Source organism: Typopeltis vanoorti, chromosome 13, assembly GCF_054136105.1.
Source record: "Typopeltis vanoorti isolate ZY-2024b chromosome 13, IOZ_Tvanoo_1.0, whole genome shotgun sequence".
NCBI lineage: Eukaryota > Metazoa > Arthropoda > Arachnida > Uropygi > Thelyphonidae > Typopeltis > Typopeltis vanoorti.
In genome coordinates, this window is record NC_143561.1 from 6,780,871 (window position 1) to 6,806,942 (window position 26,072).

General features: G+C 35.4%; 1 protein-coding gene across 3 annotated transcripts in view; it reads right to left on the minus strand.

The window, feature by feature from the left end:
* LOC150099910 (transmembrane protein 19-like) overlaps positions 1 to 26,072 on the minus strand; it is a 51,676-nt gene that overhangs the window by 13,266 nt on the left and 12,338 nt on the right. Inside the window, exons 3-4 of one of the 3 annotated variants that reach the window (XM_090402936.1) lie at positions 17,948 to 18,079; positions 11,529 to 11,783 (exon numbers count right to left, since the gene is read on the minus strand). In XM_090402936.1, coding sequence (XP_090259062.1) covers positions 11,529 to 11,783; positions 17,948 to 18,079 — 387 coding nt within the window. The remainder of the gene's footprint in view (positions 1 to 11,528; positions 11,784 to 17,947; positions 18,080 to 26,072) is intronic. The other 2 variants (XM_090402937.1, XM_090402938.1) reach the window with 2 other exon arrangements.

Here is a 26,072-nt window from a genome sequence, read left to right on the forward strand (position 1 = left end):
ATCACATTTTCACTTTACGACAAATAGTTGAGAAATCATGGGAATATAACAAACTTGCAAAAGGCATACAACAAGGTGCCAAGACAAAAAGCTATTTGAAAGGATACTGCTATATGGTCTCAATGGGGCATTATGTTAAGCAATACTTAGTCTTTATTTGAGTCGTAACGCAGCAGTTGGAATTGAAGATGGTACAGGAAGATGGTTTGATGTTAAATCTGGTGTCAGACAAGGATGTACATTATCTCCTCTGTTATTCATTACCTATATGGATCACATTATGAAAGAAAGCAGTAGTAAACCTGATATCAAAATTGGAGATGTTAATCTCAGCTCTTTTCTTTATGCAGATGATGTTATAATTTTAAATAAATCCAGTACAAGTCTGCAAGATTATCTGACTAAATCAAATAACTGTTGTAATAAATTTGGTATGAAAATCAGCAATAACAAGACAAAGACAACAAAAATAGGCAGAAACATTGAAAATATCAACTGCATCATGAATGCAGAACCTATAGAATAAGTAAAACATTTCAGCTACTTAAACACAATTTTTTAGTGAAGATGGTAAATTATATATGGAAACAGACAACAGAATCAATAAAGCCAGTATGGTGCGAAATCTACTGAATAAATTTATATTGAATAAGAAAGAAATTAGTCAAAATACTTAATTAGCTGTATACAAGACAGTGTTCAAACCTGGGTTAGAAATAAAACACTTGACCAAAGACTAGCAACTACAGATATAAGTCCTGAGAAAGATTAGGGGCATGAACAGATGGCACCACCAATGGCAATATCATATTAAAAACAAAGATATTAGGAAAGAACTGGACATTGCTAGTATCCAGGAATGTGTTAATAGAGCTAATCTCAGGTGGCATGGGAGAGTGATATTAAACAGAATGGGAGAGGAAAGATTAGCACAAGAAATGTTCTCTGCCAGGTTGGCAGGAAAAAAGACACAGAGGAAGACCAAGATATAGGTGGATCAATAATGTAAAAAGTGCTTTAGAAAACAGAAATATAAGATCTGATAACATTGGTGTCTTGACAGATAACAGATTGATTTGGAGGAAAATTGTTGATAGGAAATTAGTAATGATATAAGTTTTTCATGTAGTACTATCATAATATCCTGTATACCCCTTGAGGATAGATGTCAGGAATTTGATAATGTCAAGTTTGTGTGGCTTTTTCTCTTCAGGAGAAAAGTTATTTATAATGCAGATTTGCACACACACTATTTCACTTATGCAGTACCAAAATTTTCACTGAGATTACTTGTTTATAAATAAAAGTTATTTTTCTGAAAGAAAATCCTGGATCTGAATCTGTGATATTAACTGAAAAGTTAATAACTAGCTCAGGAATACTACATAGATAAAAACAACATTCCATGGAGATCACTTTCTGATTCAGTGAGAATCTGAATGATACTGCTTACCATAAATACACATTACTCTGTTTTCTTTAGGAGCAATTTATAAAAAAGTGAAATTTGTGTAACAGATTTTTTGAGATATGCTATTTTCGTCTTTCCCCTCAGTTTGAAACAAGTGAAATCTGATACCTAATAGCGAAACTATATACTTAGGAGTAAAGCACTGAAGCCATAAGATGACAGAAGAAATATTAAATAGAATATCCACTCAATTTCTGCTTATTACTTGGATTTTTTTTTTTTTTTGCTGTCAGAGAGAAAAAAACTTTTTTTTTTTTTTTTTTTTTTGTCTCATCTTATGTGAGATGGCAAACTATATCATGTTGGAAGCATCAAGTGAAAAAGAAAAGATGCAGGAAAACCTTCTATGATTATCCAATTATAGATAGCACTTTTAGTCAAGCGGTTGCACTCCGAGTACCTATATCACTATCTGTTTAGAGATTTTTGGAATATTTGAACAAAGCAAACTTAATTAATTTAATATAATTTTTTGAACTGGTAAATTATTTACCTAGTTTATGTACCCACCCCAAAAAGGACAACAGATGCGGGTAAATATATTTTTTAAAACAAAAGCAAAGTCATTGCATACAAAGAGCTCAAAGAAGGGAAATGTGAATTGGTATTTTTATTATGGAAGAGGAGGGGTCGACTTTAAAAAAAATACACTGGTCATTTTTGTTATTATTTATTTTATTTAATTTTTGCTACTGTGTAATTTATGTATTTTGCACATACATATTTTTTTGAAAAATAAAAATTTGCATTTCTTTTTAACGTTTTTTTTTTAATTTTTTTTTATTTATTTATTTTATATAAATATATCATCTATATATATTCACCAGTTGGAAAGAAGTCAACAGACACTCCCATGGGCAATGTGCATCATGCCATGTAACGAGTCGTGTTTCTAGCTGGTAGAAAATAGACCAGAGTCAGTGCAACTGTGTATGGGTGAAATGGCTGCAAGAAGGGAAATGAAGGAGTTTGAAAGAAGTTTTGTGATAGGATGCCACGTGGCAGGCCTATCTGTTTGGCAAATTGGGCCATCCCAGGTCAACAGTCAGTGATACCATACTGAGATGGAAGTGTAGGGAGTCAACTGCAAGTGCTAGCTGCAGTAGATGACTCATCACACTCACTTAACATGACTATGGGGTGCTATTATGAAGCATAATAGCACCCTATAGAGTGTGCAAAGAGTGTGTACAGTAGGATGGAGAAGTTTGGAAAGCTGTTTATGGAGTGATGAATCATGTTACACCATCATACAAGTAGATGAAAAAGTGTGGGTATGGCAGATTCCTGGTGAACATCTCTTATCAGAGTGCATAACCACAAGTATGAAATTCGGAGGTGGCGGTGTTATGGTATGGTATGGTTCTGTTTTTCCTGGTTTGGCATTGGACCTCTGTTTGTGGTGCCACAAACACTGAATTCTGAGACGTATCTGAATTTTCTGGACAATGCAATGCTTCTGACTTTGTGATATTTCCACAGAACTCACCTTTGTCTCACCATGTTTATTCGAACAAAAATGTGAATAAATTCGCAAAGACAACAAAAAATAAGACTTATTATTAAAGACTATTAGTCATGGGGTGCTTAAGGGTCAAAACTGTATAACTGAGAGGAGACTTCCACATAGCCTTTAAAGGAATGCAGAGAACCGACCAAGGCTTCTAACCTAATGTCCAATCCTCACCTTCGCGTGGTGCACCCTGTATGGTATCTACTTGGATACTGAACGAACGAGGATGGGCTGGCAATTTGGGATTTAGCCGACCAAATTGTATTCTTATTGATTAAACCAAAATAAAAAATGATGGTACAACATGACAAAATTTCATGCCAGTTGGGGCATCGCCCGGTTAAACAAGGCCCCCGTTGTTTTCGCCAGGGAACCAGGGCGAACAGCAAAAAGTCAACTACTGGAAAAAATCTGAAAACAAACCCCAACTCAACATCACCAGAGTTAAAGATCGGTACTATCAACGTAAGTAGCCTGAATGGCAAAGAAATGGAGCTAGCTGAAGAATTAGATAAATACCAGATCAACATAATATGGGTGACTGAAACAAAAAAGACCAAAATTGGTGAGCTCCTTCTGAGCAATAAATACAAAATGTTATATTCAGGCAATGACAATCAAGGAAAAGAAGGAGTAGCCATAGTATTCAACACAAAATACGAGGCTAATCTTCTTGAATGGCAGTCAGTCTCAAGTAGAGTAATGTGGGCAAATATGAGAATGGGGAACTGGACGATGAGACTTATTTGTGCCTATGGTCCCACAGAAGGTTCTACTAAGGTAGAAGTGGAGGAATTTTTTGATGCTTTAGAAAAAGCAACTGACACAATGAAAAAGGAAAAGTTGGTCATTGTTGGGGATCTAAATAGCAGAGTAGGGAATGATTGTCAGACATACAAAAATATTTTGGGAAAATTTGGAGAAAAGAGCAAAGCTAATAATAATGGCAAATATTTGTTGGATTTCTGCTCAGGACATGGACTGGTTATTACTAACACCATGTTCCAACATAAAAATGTACACAAATACATGGAGAGAAGAGGCTAGGAATAAGAAAAGTCTCATTGACTATGTTATTGTTGATAGTGATGTTTTCTCCCTGGTGCAGGACATCAGCGTGTACAGAGGATATGAAATTGGAAGTGATCACTATTTAGTCTTGAGCAGGATAAAATTGAATTTCATATTGAAAAGAATAACATGTAAGAAAGTTTTAAAGCGAATAAAAGTTGAGCAGCTCTCAGATGTGAACTGTAGACTAAAATACAGAAAGATTATTGAAGAAAAAATGAAAGAGTTTGAGAACAGGAATCAAACCTTGGAGATTCAGTGGCAGACTCTGAAGAAAACATTGATTGAATCTGCCAGAGAGGCATGTGGTGAGGTTGTCTGCAAGGATAAAAAAATCAGAACTCCCTGGTGGACACAGGAAGTTAAAGAGGCAGTGAAGGAAAAGAAGAAAGCATATCAAAAGTTCTTGTCAAATAAGTCAGCTTGTGCTCTTAGAGAATATAGAGACAAATGCAAGAATGCTAAACACTGTGTAAAACTAGCTAAACAAAAGTCATGGGAGGACTTTGACAAGAATATAGAAAATAAATATCAGGAAGGTGGCAAAATATTCTGGAGGTTGTTGAAGAAGCTTAGGAATGGAGGAAAGAGTGCTGTAAAAGGAGTTAGAGATGATAAAGGTGACATGAAAACAAGAGAAAAAGATATCCTTGAAGTATGGAGTAATTACTTTGAAAAACTGCTAAATGAAACAAGCAGTGATGACAGCACAGTGGTAAAAAACACTGACCAGGCATGCAGTCAGGAATACATATCCATACTTGAAGTAGAAAAAGCCATCATAGGTTTGAAATGTGGAAAGGCAGCAGGAGTAGATGATATTCGACCAGAAATGCTGAAGTATGGTGGTATAAAAGTCTTACAGTGGCTGCACTGCATAGTTCAGAAAACTTGACAGAGGGACGAATTCCCGATGATTGGAGCAGAGCTCTCATAGTACCCATGTATAAAAAGGGAAATAAAACTGAATGTGAGAATTACAGAGGTATTTCCCTACTGAATGTTCCTGGCAAGATCTATGCAGGTATACTTGAGAAACGGTTGAGAAGAATTGTGGAAGAAAAGCTGGGTGAAGAACAAGCTGGATTCAGGCCAAATAGAAGCTGTCAGGATCAGATCTTCACTTTACGACAAATAGTCGAGAAAGTATGGGAATATAACAAAGATCTGTATTTAAGTTTTGTCGATTCTCAAAGGCATATGACAATGTGTCAAGAGAGAAGCTATTCAATACGCTGCAGTTATATGGTGTCAATGGGGCATTATATCAAACTGCTGACTTACAACTCAAATAAAGACTAAACTTAGTCTTTATTTGAGTTGTAAGTCAGCAGTTAGAATTGAAGGAAGTACAGGAAGATGGTTTAATGTTAAATCTGGTGTGAGACAAGGATGTACATTATCCCCTCTGTTATTCATTATCTATATGGATCACATTATGAAGGAAAGTGGTATTAAACATGATATCAAAATTGGAGATGTTAATGTCAGCTCTTTGCTTTATGCAGATGATGTTATACTTCTAAATAAATCTGCTACAAGACTGCAAGATTCTCTGATTAAATTGAATAGCTGTTGCAATAGATATGGTATGAAGGTCAGCAATAAAATGACAAAGACAATGAAAATAAGCAGAATTGTTGAAAGTGTCAACTGTGTTGTGAATGGAGAACCTGTGGAACAAATAAAACATTTCAGCTACTTAGGCACGATTTTTACTGAAGATGGTAAATTAAATATAGAAACAGAGAACAGAATCAGTAAAGCTGGTATGGTGGGAAATCAATTGAATAAATTCATATGGAATAAGAGAGAAATTAGTCAGAACACTAAATTAGCTATATACAAGACAGTGTTCAAACCAGTTTAAACTTATGGATCTGAGAGCTGGGTCAGAAGTAAAACACTTGACCAAAGACTAGAGATCACAGATATGAGAGTCCTGAGAAAGATTAGAGGCGTGAACAGATGGCATCAATGGCAATATCATATTAAAAATGAGGATATTAGGAAAGAACTTGACATTGTCAGCATCCAGGAATGTGTTAGCAGAGCTAATCTCAGGTGGTATGGTCACTTAAATAGAATGGGAGAGAAAAGATTAGCAAAACAAGTGTTCTCTGCCAGGTTGGCAGGAAAACGTCTGAAAGGAAGACCAAGATATAGGTGGATTGATACGGTACAAAGTGCCTTAGATGATAGAAATATAAGATCTGATAATGTTGGAGTCTTGACAAGTAACAGACTGATTGGAGGAAAATTGTAGATAGGAAGTTAGTAATGATGTAATTTTTTCATGTAGTACTATCATATCCTGTACACCCCTTGAGGGTACATGGCAGGAATTTGATGATGACTATTAGTCATTTAGTAATTCTAAAACAAAACCAACTAGTTTGCCACTGCCTAAACTTTCAGCTTCTTTATGGTTTTCACATAAAGAAATGAACAACAGCAGATGGTATTAACACTGAATAAATCATTAGAAGAGGAAAACCAAATTGAAATTTGTTTCTCTTCTTTTAATATTACATAATTACTGGAAATATATATATATCTCATTTCATCAATCTCGTCTTCCTTTTACCCTCTTTTACCTTGAGGTATCGAGGGTTTATTAATCATCGGACTTCAAACCATTCACAGGAAAAGGTGATCAGCCCTACACCCCAGTCTATCCTATGTTCTGTAGTGTTAAGTTCTCAAGGCCAGTTTGCCTGCTTTGTGGGATGAAAACCCACAGGATAAACTGGGGAAAACCCTACTATCCACACCCAAGGCTGGCTAACTTGGCTATGGCTGAGGAAGATCCTCTCCTCACGTCTCTGACGGGAATCGAACCTAGGATGCTCCTTCCACAGGCACAGTCACTAGGTGTCGTGTCAACTTTCCCTTAAATTACCTATTCTTAATTCTCAATAACTCTTATGGCCGTAGCTTTGACAAGAATGAAGCTGAGGTCTTGCGAGACAAAGAATTGCATGGCGGATGCTAACTTCTTTGTCGCAGCTCTGGTTCTATCTCCCCTTTTAAACTCAAAGAAATTTATTTGTTCTAGCTGCACCTCTTTGAGTCCTAGGATAAATTGAAATTAAAACCAGGGAGTTAGAAGTCAGTCAGCATTCACTCTTCTCAATAAAATTTTTTTGTACTTTGCAATCGTGACCTGATCCTTAACTGTTTCCCGCCTTTACTAGGCTCGTTTAACTTTTATGAACAAGTGCAGTAGCTCTAGACATAAGGAAAAATAACTTCATAGTAATAACAGAACAATTTAATTTCACTGAATAAATCATACAAGTCATTTATGTAAACTTAGTCAATCTTTCAATCAGAATACACATACATATTATCTCATTCTTGTACACATATTTAAATAAAACATTTGAAAATTCATGTTTAAGAATACCAATTCTAAATTATATATCACAGAAATACAATACTTTAAAGCTTATATCACAGAATACCAAAGTTAAAGATTAGTTACTTAGTTTCCTCTCTCTCTCTCTCTCTCTCTCTTAAATATGCTAGAATTCAATCAAAACTTTCCTTAATAGTCCTATCCAATTTAACATTTCTTTCTCTTTTCCAAGATCTGAGTAACATAAATAATTCTCTTACAAATACATAATATGAAATAATGACATATTCTTTTGCTTTATATTCGGCCACAGTTCTAGGATTGTCTTTCTCCACACACTTCAGATCCTCACAATAAATTCACAAAATAGAAATGTAAAGTTCACCTTACCGATTCATTGCATTAATTCTCTGGGCCACTTCAGAATTATTTCATCAGACTAATACCTTGACTTTCCCTCTGTTATTTCGAATGGAATTCCTCATTCTTGTTTTCCACCATTAAGTCTGCTGGGCTTTCTTTGTCTCCGACTGGTAGTTTCCTTTGTCATAAGATTATACTTTCCACTAACGAGGGGAATCACGTGGAAGCTTCCCTCCTACCAGTCGGACGATCCATCACACAGGTGAACAGCAGCAGGAAAATGTCTCTGAGAAAAAGCCTTGAGCGTAGCGATGCACTCGCTTTTAAACTACCTTCGTTTCCCCGCTGTCTTCGAACACACATGTGTCATACTCTCCTTGCGCTTCTCCCAGCACATAGCACCACTCACGGCAACCTAACTAAACTCTCGTAACTTTCCATTAAAATAAAGGGGGGAAAGCACAGTTCCTCACAACAGACTCACTGAAGTTGGCCGTACACATTTGGTATAGTATTTGATTTCTCTTTTCTAACAAAATGATTAGTTGTTCACATACAAAATTTCCGACTAAGTAACTATTATATATTTTGTACACTGAAATTTCACAATACTAAATTAAGATTATACAATACTATATTACAAAATTATACATAAACGTTCACTTCTGGTAGATTATTAATTTCTTATTTTAAACGATAATAATGTTATGTCTTCCGACATAACATAGGCTCACAGAGTGGACATACATATATAACTACAGATTTGGTAGACTGTTTCTCGTATCATTTAACCTCTAGTTTACTTTCTGTGTCCAAAGTTGAACAGCTTTCTTTGGAGAGAATGCTCTAGTAATGAAACCACTATATAACTTAAATATCTTCTAAACAGGTGGTTTTCAGTAGCAAAGTATATAGTAAATTCTAAGTGAATTAACATTCTCAACTGGAGGGGGGGGGGATGACCATTTTTCAGAACCATTATGACATCAACATAAATCTCTGATATGTCAAGCTGGGAGAAATCAGCAGCTCACTAGAATGAATTTTTGAAATGCTTATTAAACTACTCATCATTTGACAACACTTGAATAAAGAATTAAACCAAGAATATAATTTCTTGGCATCTATTTTTTTTTTTTTTTTTTTTCTGAAATGGGACTTTCAAAATAGCAAAGTTACATACAACATTTTGTTATGAAACTCATTTTTAAAGTAGCAAAACAATCATCATATTCCAAATGTAAAATACTGTCATCAGCCTGTTACAACCCACTGCTGAGCAAAGATCTCTTTCTCCCTTAGGTGTCCTCATCCAGTTGTTTCCCACTATTTCTAGGATCTCTCATCTTTCTACTTTTCTCTGGATCTCTCTCTCTCTCTCTGGGATTCAAATTGCAGTAGGGGCTGACTCTTGATCATATCTCATCCTGGCTATATGATTAGCCCAGTTCCACTTTGATTGGTTTTGTGAATAGCATTTTTTTGTAATCTGTTAAATGTCTTTTTTTTTTTTTTTTTTTTTTTAAAGCATTCTGCATGCTTTTGATTCCCAAAATATTCTTTGCATTTCTCTTTGGTACATTCTAATTCGTGTCTGTGTGTGTGTGTCAAGGACCAAGTGTGGGCACTGTATGTCATTGTGGACCATTAATGGAATCCATCATCATCATATTCATAGTATGTACACTTCAAGGAATCTATAATGGAATCCTTCAGCATCCATTTAATTACTGGAGATTTGGCCTTCATCCTTTAGCCAAATTCTTTGGTTATTCTGGAACATATCTAATGATAAATTCCCATCTTGATGAATGGTTAAGCTTTAGTCATAATTTTTGTGTTTATAAAATTAATTTCAAGTTCCAACTGTTTTGTGCTGTTCAGTTTATTTATCATCCCCATCAATTTACTGGAATCTTCTGAGAAAATTGCAGTATCATCCACAAACTAAAGACTGTTTCTTTACTAAGATATTGATGAAAATCAATTTTCTGAATAAATGTTCAAGTGTAGGAACTACTGGATTTAAACTCCTTTAATTCAGTGGGAAATAACTCCCTTTCTGTGAAAATGGTCTGATTTTTGCTTTATTGGTTTAGAATATTCTACTATATTTAATGTTTTCACCTTGTTCTAGTAGAGCATTCAAAGAGCAGCATGGGAGATGGATCAATTTTATAGTTGATAAAGGTGTATATACTATTCAATTATATTATTCATCAAATTAAATTGCTGTTATAATCTGATTTACTGCATGCCGGTAATCTATTGAAATTTTTTTCCTAGATCATGTTTGGTAGTATGATTAATTTGCTTCTAGTTGGGCAGGGATTCTGTTTTAATTAATTCTAATGAACAACTCGTAGTCATGAGAAATAAGACCAATTCATATATATCCATAAAACTTTGTGTCAGGATAAGATCTTTACTTTACGACAAGTAGTTGAGAAAGCATGGGAATATAACAAAGATCTGTATTTAAGTTTTGTCGATCTGGAAAAGGCATATGACAAGGTGCCAAGAGAGAAGCTATTCAATATGCTACAGTTATATGGTGTCAATGGGGCATTATAATAATTAGTCTTTATTTGAGTTGTAAGTCAGCGGTTAGAATTAAAGGAAGTACATTATCCCCTCTGTTATTCATTATCTATATGGATCACATTATGAAGGAAAGTGGTATTAAACATGATATCAAAATTGGAGATGTTAATGTCAGCTCTTTGCTTTATGCGGATGATGTTATACTTCTAAATAAATCCGCTACAAGACTGCAAGATTCTCTGACTAAATTGAATAACTGTTGTAATAGATATGGTATGAAGGTCAGCAATAACAAGACAAAGACAATGAAAATAGGCAGAATCATTGAAAATGTCAACTGCGTTGTGAATGGAGAACCCGTGGAACAAGTAAAACATTTCAGCTACTTACGCACGATTTTTACTGAAGATGGTAAATTAAATATAGAAATAGACAACACAATCAGCAAAGCTGGTATGGTGGGAAGTCAACTGAATAAATTCATATGGAATAAGAGAGAAATTAGTTGGAACACTAAATTAGCTGTATAAAAGACAATGTTCAAACCAGTTTTAACTTATGGATCTGAGAGCTGGGTCAGAAGTAAAACACTGGACCAAAGACTAGAGACTGCAGATATGAAGCCTGAGAAAGATTAGAGGAATGAAAAGTTGCAATTAATGGCGGTATCATATTAAAAACGAGGATATTAGGAAAGAACTTGACATTGTCAGCATCCATGAATGCATTAGCAGAGCTAATCTCAGGTGGTATGGTCACTTAAACTGAATGGGCGAAGAAAGATTAGCAAAACAAGTGTTCTCTGCCAGGTTGGCAGCAAAACGAGCCAGAGGAAGACCAAGATATAGGTGGATTGATACTGTATTGATACTGCCTTAGACGATAGAAATATAAGATCTGATAATGTTGGAGTCTTGACAAGTAACAAACTGATTTGGAGAAAAATTGTAGATAGGAAGTTAGTAATGATGTAATTTTTTTCATGTAGTACTATCATATCCTGTACACCCCCTTGAGGATACATGGCAGGAATTTGATTGATGATGAACTTTGTGTAAATGGATTTTTTTTCGCTGCAGTTTTAGCCACTGATCTGGGATGGATTCATTAACAGTGTAGAATTTCAGTAGGTAACAATTATTAATAATAGACAAATAAAAGAATTTTCAATTAGCCAATGTAATAACTGGGAAAATGAAAATTACCTTTTGGAACCCTCTGAAGTGAGGTTATTAATACTGGGTCTTTTTCAGATGCCAAAGGACCAAGTTCTGATGCCCAACTATCACCTGTTGCACCAGCAATTGCACCAAGAACTCCAAGTGCAAACCATGAGGAGTTATAATTAGAACGAAAATCAATAATGGTTTCTCCTATACCATTTTCTATTATATACAAAAGAGCAAATTGTGTAGGTGTTGCTAGAGTTGTAAGCAGCTTTGTCCAAGAAGTCCACCTTTCTAAAATTAAAGTATCACACAACTCTCAGAGAGAAAAACAACAGCATTCAAATAAATGTCTGAAATTAAAATAATTTTTTTAAAACAGCATATTAATGGATATTTTATTAAATTAAAACAGAAAAAAATAATTTAAAGTAAAAAATTTCTACACAACTACTGTAATTTAAAAACGATTACAAATGCTTCATTATTCCCTAAGGAATTCAGATGTTGAAAGTATAACAATGGTGAGTAAAAAAATAATACAATCTACTCTCACTACAGCAAACTCACTTCTGGAGACTGAAGGAATATTGTGTTACAGTGGACAGTTTGCTAGTGAATTTTCTTTATCATAGCACTCAGTGACTTTGTTTGGAACTTTTCAGAGGTTTGTTACAATGGTGTTTCAGTGAGAGTTGAGTGAATGTAGGTAATAATCTATTATAACAGATATTCATTACAGTAACCTCCCCAGAAAACACAGAGAAATAATTTTCATTGTGTAGAATGTAGATAAACAACCATGTTAAAGTATTTACTTTAATTAGAACAAAAAAAAAAAAAAAATAGTTGATCTTTCAACTTTCACATGAAGGTCATCAGAAATATATATATATATATTACATAGGTTGCAGATGAATCTTTAAACCCTTAGGGCTTTTAAGTTGTCATTCTTGTTAAGATTGCTGATCATATAACCATGAATGCTATCACTGGGAAATATGAAAGAAAGACAGAACTTCCATAATAAAAGGAGACTTGATCCACAATCACAACGGTAAGCTGAAAATTCAGATTTCTGTTTTGAATAATGGACTAGCCTTTTTTAAATGTTGTAGATACAGCAATTTGATATCCAACTGCACAAGCTAAAAAGAGAATTCACTTCAGCCAAACTGTTCCACATTTATAACCCATTTGGAGAACGCCTTCTTGAAAGAACATATCCAAGGTGTCCATAAAAATCTGGCTCTTGTCCAAAATTAGGTTTAAAGCTAAAATCCGATCTTTTGAGAGCATTCCAAATCCAGATAATTGGGATGCTCTTGAAAGGTTCGCCAGTAACTCTGCAAAACACATCTTGGATAAAAACAAAGATAAACTTGTAGCCAACTTTCAAAGACAAACAATAGGACAAGTCCCTAGAAGCAGCAAAGCACAAATCAGTGATAAGGGGATAGCTAACCATCAGCAAACAAGAGCCTTGTCATCAACCTTCTAGCCAAACTCTCAGCATTGGCAAACTCATTCTTCTTCAGAAAACTCAACTATGCCACTGCTCTATGATCAATCAAACTAGATTTTATAAATCACATTGAAAGAGTGTTAAAATTTCCACCTGCTAATAGAGTAAAAAAGATACATTTGGAATCATCTAACCCCCTAAGTAATAATATACCACTAAGGAACAATATCATTAAAGCAGAAATATCAGCAATTAAATCCTTAAAAACAAATGTATCATTATTAAGAAAACTGACAAAGGTGATGCTACCATCATTCTTAACTGAATGGCTTACCCCCCCAAAAAATGAAACGATTGATATCTGACAACACATACCAATCAGTGAACTATAACGAAACAGATTATATTAAAAAAAAAAAAAAAAAAAAAAAAACAGAATTACTTAAGTCAGTCACTAGAACTGAGAGAAACAATTAAAAAGCTGTTACCACACTATGCACATATCTAAAATTAATAGTCTTTCAAAAATACACAAAAATAATGATGATATAATGATGATGGTACAACATGTCAAAATTTCATGTCGGCTGGGGCATCGCCCAGTTCAACGGAGGGCCTTGTTTTTTTCGCCAGGGAAACAGGGCGAACAGTGAAAAGTCAGCTACTGGAACAAATCTGAAAACAAACTCCAACTCAACATCACCACAGTTAAAGATCGGTACTATCAACGTAAGAAGCCTGAATGGCAAAGAAATGGAGCTAGCTGAAGAATTAGATAAATACCAGATCGACATAATAGGGGTGACTGAAACAAAAAAGACCAAAACTGGTGAGCTCCTTCTGAGCAATAAATACAAAATGTTATATTCAGGCAATGACAATCAAGGAAAAGAGGAGTAGCCATAGTATTCAACAAAAAAATACGAGGCTAATCTTCATGAATGGCAGGCAGTCTCAAGTAGACTGATGTGGGCAAATATGAGAATGGGAAACTGGACAATGAGACTTATTTGTGCCTATGGTCCCACAGAAAGTTCTACTAAGGTAGAAGTGGAGGAATTTTTTGATGCTTTAGAGAAAGCAACTGACACAATGAAAAAGGAAAAGTTGGTCCTTGTTGGGGATCTAAATAGTAGAGTAGGGAATGATTGTCAGACATACAAAAATATTTTGGGAAAATTTGGAGAAAAGAGGAAAGCTAATAATAATGACAAATACCTGTCGGATTTCTGCTCAGGACATGGATTGGTTATTACTAACACCATGTTCCAACATAAAAATGTGCACAAATTCACATGGAGAGAAGAGGCTAGGAATAAGAAAAGTCTCATTGACTATCTTATTGTTGATAGTGATGTTTTCTCCCTGGTGCAGGACACCAGAGTGTACAGAGGATTTGAAATTGGAAGTGATCACTATTTAGTCTTGAGCAGGATAAAATTGAATTTCATATTGAAAAGAATAACATGTAAGAAAGTTTTAAAGCGAATAAAAGTTGACCAGCTCTCAGATGTGAACTGTAGACTAAAAATGAAAGAGTTTGAGAACAGGAATCAAACCTTGGAGATTCAGTGGCAAACTGTGAAGAAAACATTGAAAACATTGACTGATTCTGCCAGAGAGGCATGCGGTGACGTTGTCTGCAAGGATAAAAAAAATCAGAACTCCCTGGTGGACACAGGAAATTAAATAGGCAGTGAAGGAAAAGAAAAAATCATATCAAAAGTTCCTGTCAAATAAGTCAGCTTGTGCTCTTAGAGAATATAGAGACAAATGCAAGAATGCTAAACACTGTGTAAAACTAGCTAAACAAAAGTCATGGGAGGACTTTGGCAAGAAGATAGAAAATAAATATCAAGAAGGTGGCAAAATATTCTGGAGGTTGTTGAAGAAGCTTAGAAATGGAGGAAAGAGTGCTGTAAAAGGAGTTAGAGATGATAAAGGTGACATGAAAACAGGAGAAAAAGATATCCTTGAAGTATGGAGTAATTACTTTGAAAAACTGCTAAATGAAACAAGCAGTGATGACAGCACAGTGGTAAAAAAACACTGACCAAGCTTGCAGTCAGGAATACATATCCATGCTTGAAGTAGAAAAAGCCATCAAAAGCTTGAAATGTGGAAAAGCAGCAGGAGTAGATGATATTCAACCAGAAATGCTGAAGTATGGTGGTATAAGTCTTACAGTGGCTGCACTGCATAGTTCAGAAAGCCTGGACAGAGGGATGAATTCCCAATGATTGGAGTAGAGTTCTCATAATATCCATATATAAAAAGGGAAATAAAACTGACTGAGAATTACAAAGGTATTTCATTACTGAGTGTTCCTGGAAAGATCTACGCAAGCATACTTGAGAAACGGTTGAGAAGAATTGTGGAAGAACAAGCTGGATTCAGGCCAAATAGAGGCTGTGAGAATCAGATTTTCACTTTACGACAAATAGTCGAGAAAGCTTGGGAATATAATAAAGATCTGTATTTAAGTTTTGTCGATCTCGAAAAGGCATATGACAAGGTGCCAAGAGAGAAGCTATTCAATATGCTACAGTTATATGGTGTCAGTGGGGCATTATATCAAGCAATAATTAGTCTTTATTTGAGTTGTAAGTCAGCAGTTAGAATTAAAGGAAGTACATTATCCCCTCTGTTATTCATTATCTATATGGATCACATTATGAAGGAAAGTGGTATTAAACATGATATCAAAATTGGAGATGTTAATGTCAGCTCTTTGCTTTATGCGGATGATGTTATACTTCTAAATAAATCTGCTACAAGTCTGCAAGATTCTCTGACTAAATTGAATAGCTGTTGTAATAGATATAGTATGAAGGTCAGTAATAAAAAGACAAAGACAATGAAAATAGGCAGAATCATTGAAAATGTCAACTGTGTTGTGAATGGAGAACCTATGGAACAAGTAAAGCATTTCAGCTACTTAGACACGATTTTTACTGAAGATGGTAAATTAAATATAGAAATAGATAACAGAATCAGCAAAGCTGGTATGGTCAGAAGTTAATCGAATAAATTCATATGGAATAAGAGAGAAATTAGTCGGAACACTAAATTAGCTGTATATATGACAGTGTTCAAACCAGTTTTAACTTATGGATCTGAGAGCTGGGTCAAAAGTAAAACACTTGACCAAAGACTAGAGACTGCAGATATGAGAGTCCTGAGAAAGATTAGAGGCGTGAATTGATGCCATCTGTTCATTGATGCCATCAATGCCAATATCATATTAAAAACGAGGATATTAGGAAAGAACTTGACATTGTCATCAACCAGGAATGCGTTAGCAGAGCTAATCTCAGGTGGCATGGTCACTTAAACAGAACGGGCGAGAAAAGATTAGCAAAACAAGTGTTCTCGGCCAGGTTGGCAGGAAAACGTACGAGAGGAAGAACAAGATATAGGTGGATTGATACGGTACAAAGTGCCTTAGATGAGAGAAATATAAGATCTGATAATATTGGAGTCTTGACAAGTAACAGACTGATTTGGAGGAAGTTAGTAATGATGTAAATTTTTCATGTAGTACTATCATATCCTGTACACCCTTTGAAGGTACATGTCAGGAATTTGATGATGATATCTGGAAAAGGTGAAAAGAGAAAAATTGTTCAAAGTACTCTAATTATATGGGCATTATATCAAGCAATGCCTATTTAAGTTTTAAGTCAGCAGTTAGGATTGAAGGAGGTGCAGGATGATAAAATGTAAATTGAGGGACAAGATAGTATACATCATCTCCAGGATCACAATATGAAGGAAGGTTAAACCTGATATCAAAATTGTCATGTGGCATTTGACAGGGTGCCACATGACAAGCTGATATTTAAGTTGCAGCACATGGGTCTGGATGTCAGATTGGTCAACTGGATTCAGGATTGGCTGTCCGATAGGTATCAGAGAGTTGTGTATGGTGGGGGCAGTTTCAAGGAAGCAGAGGGTTACAAGTGGGGTCCCACAGCAACCAGTACTGGGACCTATATTGTTTAACCTTTATATCAATGACATTGTTAGTGGATTGCAAGGGGATATTCAGTTGTTTGCAGATGATACGAAGCTGGGAAGAATTATTAGTAATAGTAAGAGGATTTGAATAAGCTAGATAGATGGGTAAATGAATCGGGGTGTTGGTTTAATGCAGCAAAATGTAAGATCTTGAGGTTTGGGAAACATCGATGGGACACTGCATTCTCTATGGGAGGAGTTATACTGGAGGAAGTAGAGGAGACAAGAGATCTGGGGTTTATGATTGATAGAAACCTGAAATTTAAGGGACATATTACAAAGGTGGTGAAGGTAACACAGGATTGCTGCAATAATGAGAAGGACGCTGACCTGCAGAGATAAAACAGTTATCATTCCATTGTATAAGACCCTGATCAGACCACATTTAGGCTATTGTTCTCAAATTTGGTCCCCAGGATTTGAAAGAGATAAATTAATTGTGGAAAGGTTACAGAGGCAGATAACAAAGATGGTTTCAGGACTGTACAATGTTAGTTATGAGGATCGGCTGAGGGAAAGTGGACTGCAGAGTTTGGTGGATAGAAGGAGGAGAGGTGATATGATTGAGACTTTTAAACTGTTGAAAGGTGGTTACAGGGTTGACACTGGGGAGTTCTTTTGCTTGGTTGAACAGCAGGAAGGAGTGATGACAAGAGGCCATCCCTGGAAGTTACGAAAGGAAACTGTGAGCAAGAGGGTGCAGAGTGGTTTCTTTGCATGGAGGGTGGTTGAACCATGGAATGAATTGCCTGATGAAGTGGTGAGAGTGAGACCGGTCAATGAGTTTAAGGAGTGGTATGATAGACTTTGTGTTTCTTAGGAGGGGGGGGGGACCTTCCCTCGATGAGTCTTGATAGACTGTGTTTCTTAGGAAGGACCTCCCACGAAGAGTCTTTTGACTCCATGTAGGCCTGAATAATAATAATAATAAATAATAATAAGTAAACAGAGACAATCTTAAATTCACACTTACCCCTATTAAATACAAACTGTAATTTTTCCTGCTGCTTATACTGTGTTACTTTAAATGTAGATGCCAAATATACTAGAAGACTTGCCATAAAACAGAAATTACTGATGACCATAATAAATCCAACTGCTATACCTGAAAATTAAGTAAATTTTATGAAATGTTTTGATTAATTACTTATGAATGGAAAAGCACACCAAACAGTGATGTGATTATTGGTGTACTTAAAGAGCTTCAAACTAGGAAAAATTGCTTTTTTTTTAATGTATTTATATGAACTAACATTTTATAGAACCCAGCCATGTTTAGTGAAAACTTGGCATGCCGGTCTCAAGCCCAGATAAACGGGGAGGGTTGAGTGCAGGCTTAGCAACCAAGTCTCGGAAAAAAAATTTTTGCCATGCAAACTGAAACCTTCCAAAATGCGATACCGGATGAAGAAAATATAACACGAACTGCCATGAACATGAGGCACCTCTGTGAAAGCCCTTCTTGGGGAAGCAGAGTTGTGGAAGAAAGTGACAGACATCTTGCCAAAAGACAAGCTTAGACTGGGATGCTGGAATGTTAGAACCATGTTTGAAACTGGGAAGACATATCAAGTCTCAAGAGTTATAGAAAAATACAAATTAGACATAATGGGATTAAGTGAAACGAGATGGATAGGAACTAGAAAAATGAAATTAAACTCTGGTCACTACTTAATCTACTCTGGGAACCAAAATACGAATGATCACATGAAGGGAGTTGTACTAATGATGACAAAGAAAGCTCATGGTGCACTAATGGAATGGAAGACGATATCCGAAAGAATACTAAACGCTAGATTTAAAGGAAATAGAAGGAAACAGCTGACAGTTTTTTTTTGTTTTGTTTTCAGGAAATTTTAAGGAAAAGAGCAACTAAAATATCATGCCTTACACTATTCAACTGTTTTTAACAAGCTAGGGCATAGGGCCAGCCATATCACTGTTTAACACTGCTACTGAAAATCTTTATTTTTATGATATTTGGTTTTATGATATTTGGATGATTTCTATATATTATTTAATTTTCTGAAAGCAGTATTTGCTTTTGTCAATCTTTGCATTACATCCCTTTCAGTTCCACCTTCATTTGCTTCCAAGCGTGTAAATTCGTAAACTTCTACTGTATTTGATTGATTTTAATTTTTTTTTTGTGGCATTTGCTGCTCAATTCAAGAACTTTTGTTTTAGTCGCATTTATTCTAAGATCAAGTATTTTGAATGTTTTATACAAGTCTTCTGATTTTGTTTGTGTATCAGTGTATATCAAATTCTGATTTGTTTGTATATTAAAATATCAAGAGTCATACTCTTGATATTTTGATGATATCAAGAGTATGACATCTGAATAATCTAAATCTTCAAACTGCGACATAGGATTCCATTCAATTCCCCTATAACTTTTCTCATAATCCATTCAATGACTATGTTAAACAGTAAACCAGACATTACACAACCCTGTTCTCACACCATTCCTTATCCCAAACAATTCACACATAAAGTAAAAGTGGTGCAATAACACCACTTTTACTTTCTTTATACATTTCTTTGATTATTCTCATATTTGTCAGGAATTCTGTAGCTTCTAATTAACCATATTCTCTCTCTCTCTCTCTCTCAATACTTTCAAATGCGTTTGCAAAATCTATAAACTTTAGATATAACGAGCTTCTATGTTCCATGCTTTGTCCAATAATGTTCCTTAAGGTAAAAATGTGATGCACAGTACTCCCACTTATTCTAAAACCAACTTGTTCATGCCTTATATTTTCTATTTCACTTTTAATCCTATTTATCGATATTTTGCAGAAAAAATTTGGAGGTGATGATGGTAGACTAATTCTCCTCCAATTTTCACATATAATGAGATCCCCTTTCTTTGGAATTATAATTATCATTGCTTCTATCCAATGTTTAGGTATCTTTTGGATCTCAACCACATTGTTAAAGATTCAGCAGCAGGTTCTTTAGTTCTCTTAAGCATTTCTATTGCTATATTAGTGCCCCTTGCTTTTTCACTTTTCATCATCATCTCTATTATGTTTTTTTATTTCATTTTTAGATATTAGTTCTAATGTAATATTTAAATCTATGCTTATAAAGAAAGTCCACCAAAATCAAACTTCTAATCATGTCAGTTATATTGTTTTCTACATTTTAAATCTCAAAGTGTTCTTTTCATCTTCTAACAATCTTATCCTAATACAGGAGAACAAAATAGACCTAAATAAGGAAATAATGCATTTGCATGTTATCCTTCACAGAAGGAAGCGTGTAATTGAAAAGTCGCAGAAGCAGCAAGAGATTAGTATGGATGAGAGGAGAAAGAAGCAGGCGATCCAAAGAAAAAATTGAGATTGTGCCAACAAATGAGAAAAACAAGGTAAGGAAAAAATTATATACAGGATTCTATTATCACAGGAGTACTTAAAAAATGATGCTTCCCTGGTGCAAAACTTGATATTAGTCAAGCTATTCAGATGCAAAAATACAAGGCGTGAAAAAAAAAAAAAAAATTGTCTCGATTGTTACTAATGATCCTAGAGTTAAGAAGTATTCTACAAGGAAGGATGTGAAGGAGTTGGGGGGTAAAAATGAAGAGCATCTGCCATATGTTGATAGTAAACAAATTAATATGCAGGTTACGAATAAGGAATGATACAGAGTTTGTGGACTTATCACCTGTGTTTGACGGAAAGGATTTGTATAATAATGACAGACTCCCTCTAAATGGTTTTGATGTTAAGTGTCCAGAGAGCTTTCTCACCGAGCATGCTGAAGCACAAATTCAGGAAAACTTAATCAAATAGGCTGGACGCAGGTGAATGTGTGTGAGGGCACCTATGAAGCAAGTGAGTGGGAGAATGACCAACAAGTGAAGAAACTAGTCTCTCAAACCAAAACATTGAATAGGATAGTCAATTCAGAAAGTAAAGGTGATTGGGGATCTAAAGGGATGCTGCAATTTCTATATACTAATGCCAGAAGTATCAGGAACAAGGAGGAGAAGGATTTGGCATTGGTTACTGCAATCAAAAGTTATAGGCATTAGTGAGATGTGGCTACCAGCAGATGTAGTTATGGAATAGAATGTAAAGGCTTTAGTATTTTCAGGGAAGATAGAATGAGAGAGGGGAAATGCTGTTGATAGCAGATAAATTGCAGCCAAAAAGAATAGGAGATACACTGGAGAGTGGCTGTTCATTTGAAGCAGTCTGGTGTGTGAGATCAAGGCCAATAAGATAAAATATACAGTCAGTTGCTGTTATAAGACAGAGGTTCCAGGTATGATCTGAAAGACATACATCAGAAAATTAGTACAATAAGTGCAGTCAAGTGATTATTATGTGAGACTTCAACAACAGAGACATAGATTGGAAGAAGGAGAGATCACGTGGCAAGAACGAAATGAAATTTATATACCTACTGAGAGATAATTATTTAAGGGTAGCATATGATGGAGAGGACTTGAAGTGTAAGAGTATCGGACCTGGTCATAGGATTCAGAAGAGCTATCTGTAATTAAAAAGGCCAGTTTGCCTCCAATTGGGATAAGTGACCATGCAGTCTTGACTCAGGAGATTGTAAAAAATGAGGAATATTCTTTCAAAAAGGGATACATGTGAAAGAACTACAAGGCAGATGGTTATAACATGCTTAGGAGGAAGCCCAAAGCTGTGCCATGACATAAAAAACCTTGCAAGGGAAGGATGTTAGTAGTGCATGGAAGATAGTTAAGGAGCACCTAAAGGAAACTATATTAAAATGTATACCTAAGGTAAGTAGGGATAATCAGGTAGGAATTAGATGGATGAGTAATATCATTAAGCACGAGCTTCAGACAAAGAAATGCTGTGGGAGATATATAAGGAAAAAGGTGACCAGCAAACTCATCAACAGTAATAAAGGTTAGGCAAGAAAGGCAACAAGTATGGTGAGGAAAGCAAAATCAGATTATGAGAAGAAACTAGCCAAACATGACAAAGGAAATCCCAAAGAGTTCTTTTGGGATTTCCTTTGTCATGTTTAGCTAGTTTCTTCTCATAATGTGGTAAGTTTCTTCTCTATGTGGTAAGTAAGAAGAACTATAGAGGGATACATGTGGAAGTATGGAGGTAACCTTAGTGAGTACTGATGGTCACAAGGTTATTTGTTTCCCCCAGTTTCGTCTCTCAGAACAGGTCAGTTTGCCTGTTCTGAGAGATGAAAAACCCAAGTTTCTGGGTGAAAAAATCCTCTACCTCCATATGAGACTGGCTAATTCACCTTTAGTTGAAAGGGACCAGATAAAGGTTCCTCACATCGTGGACAGGAATCGAACCCAGATCTTTCCAACCAAAGGAAATACCGACTGAGCTATGGAGGCTCTGGTCACGAGGTGACAGAAGCAGATAAAATAGCTGAAGTACTGAGTGACCACTTTGCAAGAGTATCATACAATCATCATACATTAATGATGTAAACATATGTGACAGAGGCTGATGGAGAACAGAAGTTGATGAATTGGAGGTTCTTAGGATATTGAAGAATCTCAATGTAAATACAGCTCTGGGATCAGATGGAATATCAGCTTGCATTTTACAGGAACATGCAAGGGAACTAGTAATATCTCTGATTGGGTTCTTTCATTTAATTCTCAGCTCTGGTAGAATTCCAAGGAAGTGGAAAGAGGATAAAATTTTCTTATTCTTCTCTTCAAGGATTTGGCATTTGCTTTTCCAGCTTCACTGGTCTTTCCATCTTGTTGCTGATCTTTCTCTCGCTCTCTCTCTTTCCTTTGGTCTATACCTGTCCACCTCTTTTGGTAGCCAATATCTTTCCATCCTAAATAGATGTTCTTTCCATTTCTCTTTATATTCCTTGTTTATGTTATAAATATCTGGTTATTTTCTGATGTCTTAATTTCTTATATGGTCCAATTTTGTGCATCCTTTAATTGTTGTTCAAAATCTCATCTCTGCAGCTTGTATTTTACTTTCATCTTTCTTTTATAACTGTCCATGATTCTGAACCATATAACAGAGCGGGAAGCCATCATTTTGTAAAATTTAGTTAAGTTTCACATCTTGTTTTTTAACTCAGTGTCCTTTTAATTGTTCCACAGATTTTCTGAAATTTTTTTATTTTTTCATCAATACCTTTATCTTTAAGATATATTATTATGCAGTCTAAATAATTAAACTGCATCATCTGTTCTATTTTATTTTCTATAACTATTTTTGATCTCACATGATCAAAGCCTTTAAATGGCATGACATTTGTTTTCTTTTGTGAAATTTTTAAACTGTATTGTTGGCTTATTTTTTTTTTAGTTCATAAATTGATTTTTACAGTGGTCATCTTCATTGTATTGTAATATAATCTGATCATCTGCATACAGCATTGTATTGATAACAATTCTTTTTGGTTAACTGGATACCTTGTTTTATTGTTTTCCATATTTTAATAATCTGATCAATATATACACTATCTACCAATAATTGTCTAGACACTTCAGCAATATACAATTGATACTAGCAGGTGACCCCTAATATCGAGTATGTCTACCTTTGATCACGTCCTGCACCCTTTGAGGGAGGCTTTCTGCCAATGAGTAGCAGACATCAAATGGAATTTATCTCCTTTTTCTTCCGTCAAAGCAGCACTGAGTTCAGCAACAGATTGAGGACATGTTGCTCTGCACCTCAATCGTCATTCCAATTTGTCCCATAGGTGTTCAATGGGGTTAAGGTCAGGCCAGGGAAGTCGTTTAACCACCTCCATAACAGTTGCAGCTTTGTGGCATGGGGCATTGTCGTCTTGATAGTAACATGGGTCCATTCCATAAACACTCCACAGTGTAGGCAGCACCTGATTATCCAGAACATCAAAGTACTGCCTTCATGGAACCATGTACAACAACCTTGGTCCCACTCCAAACCAGCTGAATGCATCCCACACCATTACTCCTCCACCACCAAACTTTACTGTAGGTACAACAGATGTAGCCAGTTTCTGCATGCCACCCATTTTAACACCCTCCTGTCTCTCTCAGTCATTTTCGGAAGCTGACCTGAGTCTTTTCCTGCACTAGTGATGCCAGAACATCTCCATTTGTTGATCACATCACCAACCGTTGATTTTGGATGCTCCAGTTGAGAGGAGCAATGGCACGTACGGACATGCCACCAATGTAACAGTCCACAATGACACCTCTCTCGAAGTCACCAAGTTCACGTCATGTTGTCATACTACCTGTATTCAACTGTTACCATGAAATACTGCTTCCTGCTATCTTTATACCAGTGTTTATGTTATGAACAAACCTGGAATGTTCCGTAACTTCAAATAACAGGAGTAATAATGGAGGTTTTGAACACGCTCTTCCACCTCAATAAAGGTCGAACCGGTCTGGGTAGTGGTCCTTGCCATTATGCATAGCATTTTTACATGTCCAAAAGGGTATGTGCTTTGCATTATATTTATATTCTCTTTTTGAAAAAAAAAAAGTATTGGTTATTTTCAAACTATTCAAAGTACAGAAGTCTAATAGTTATTAATGCAAATTTCTCCATATTTTCGTAAGACAGTTGGGATTGGATTATTTCTAACTCTAGCATTAAGATCTCCTGCTATTAATATATAGTCATTTTTTATTTAACTCTTTTTTTGTAGTTCTTCATAAAATTGTTCAGAATTCTCTTTCCTACTTCAGGAGCATATACTGTTATGATATTTAAGTAGCTTCTATTTGTTTTTAATTTAACTGTTATAATTCGATCATTTACAAAATTGTACTTTCTTATTAAATTTATCCATTTATTATTGATTAAAATGGCCACACTACTAGAAGCTCCACTATGTTGATCCACTCCACTAAGTTAAAAACTTCACTATACTAGGATAAAATTTCCTTGCATAAAAGAGGTTCTGAGACTGTGGTAGCAAATTATGGACCAATCGATATTTCAGAATTGGTGGTAAAAATACTGGAAAAATTGGTCAAAAAGATGATTCTTGAATCATCTTTTTGACCAATAAGAATATGATAAGAATATGATACTTCTAATATGAGACTATTAGAAGCAACATGGCTTTGTGAATGGTTGATCGTGCCTTAGTAATTTACTAACTTTTTATAATAGCTTTTGATTCTGTTGGATTTTGCAAAAGGCATTTAACCTAATACCACATAGATTCTGTAATGTAAATTAGAACAAATGGGGATGGATATGACACTAGCTATGTGGATAAGAGGGTGGCTGCTGGACAGATATCAGAAAGTCTTATATGAAGTCACATGCAGAATCTAGGCAAAAGGTGGTGACTAGTGGTGTGCTGCAAGGTTTAGTGATAGGACCACTGCTGTTTAATTTGTATATAAATGATATAGGAAATAATCTGAAAGGAAATATTCAGTTGTTTGCTGATGATGCAAAATTAGATAGAGTAATACTTAATCAAGGCAATGTGGAGAGCTTGAGGATGATTTAAATAGGCTGTCAGTATGGACAAAAGATAATGAATGTCAGTTTAATGTGGAGAAATGTAAAGTTATGCATTTTGGGATAAATAGATTATAAACTGTGTGTGTGTGTCACATTGATGGAACTCTACTCCAGGAAATAGATGAAGCTTGAGATTTAGGGATGATGGTAGACAGAGAGTTGAAGTTTAGACGACATATGGCTAAAGTAGCTCATAAGATTACTTGGCTATTGAAGAACACACAAACAAGTAGCGATTAGGAAGTTATTCCTCTTTATAAGGCCTTGCTATGTCCATATTTAGATTACTATGCTCAGATATGGTTTCCTAGATTTCTTGGGAATGAGGAAGTGGTGGAGTAGATTCAGAGGCAAGCAACCAAGATGGTGAGTGGTCTGTGGAATGTTCCCTATGAGGACAGATTAAGGGTATATGGACCGCAGAAGTTGATAGACCAAAAAGGAATATGATAGAAACATGTAAGTTATTTAAAGGGTTTTATAGGATTAATGCAAGGGAAATGTTTCAGCACTTGGCTAGTTTGGGAGAAAAATAAGAGATCATCCCCTGGAAATTAAGAAAAAGTGTGGCTAGTAGCAATGCGAGGACTGGATTTTTCTGTTGGCAAGTTTTGA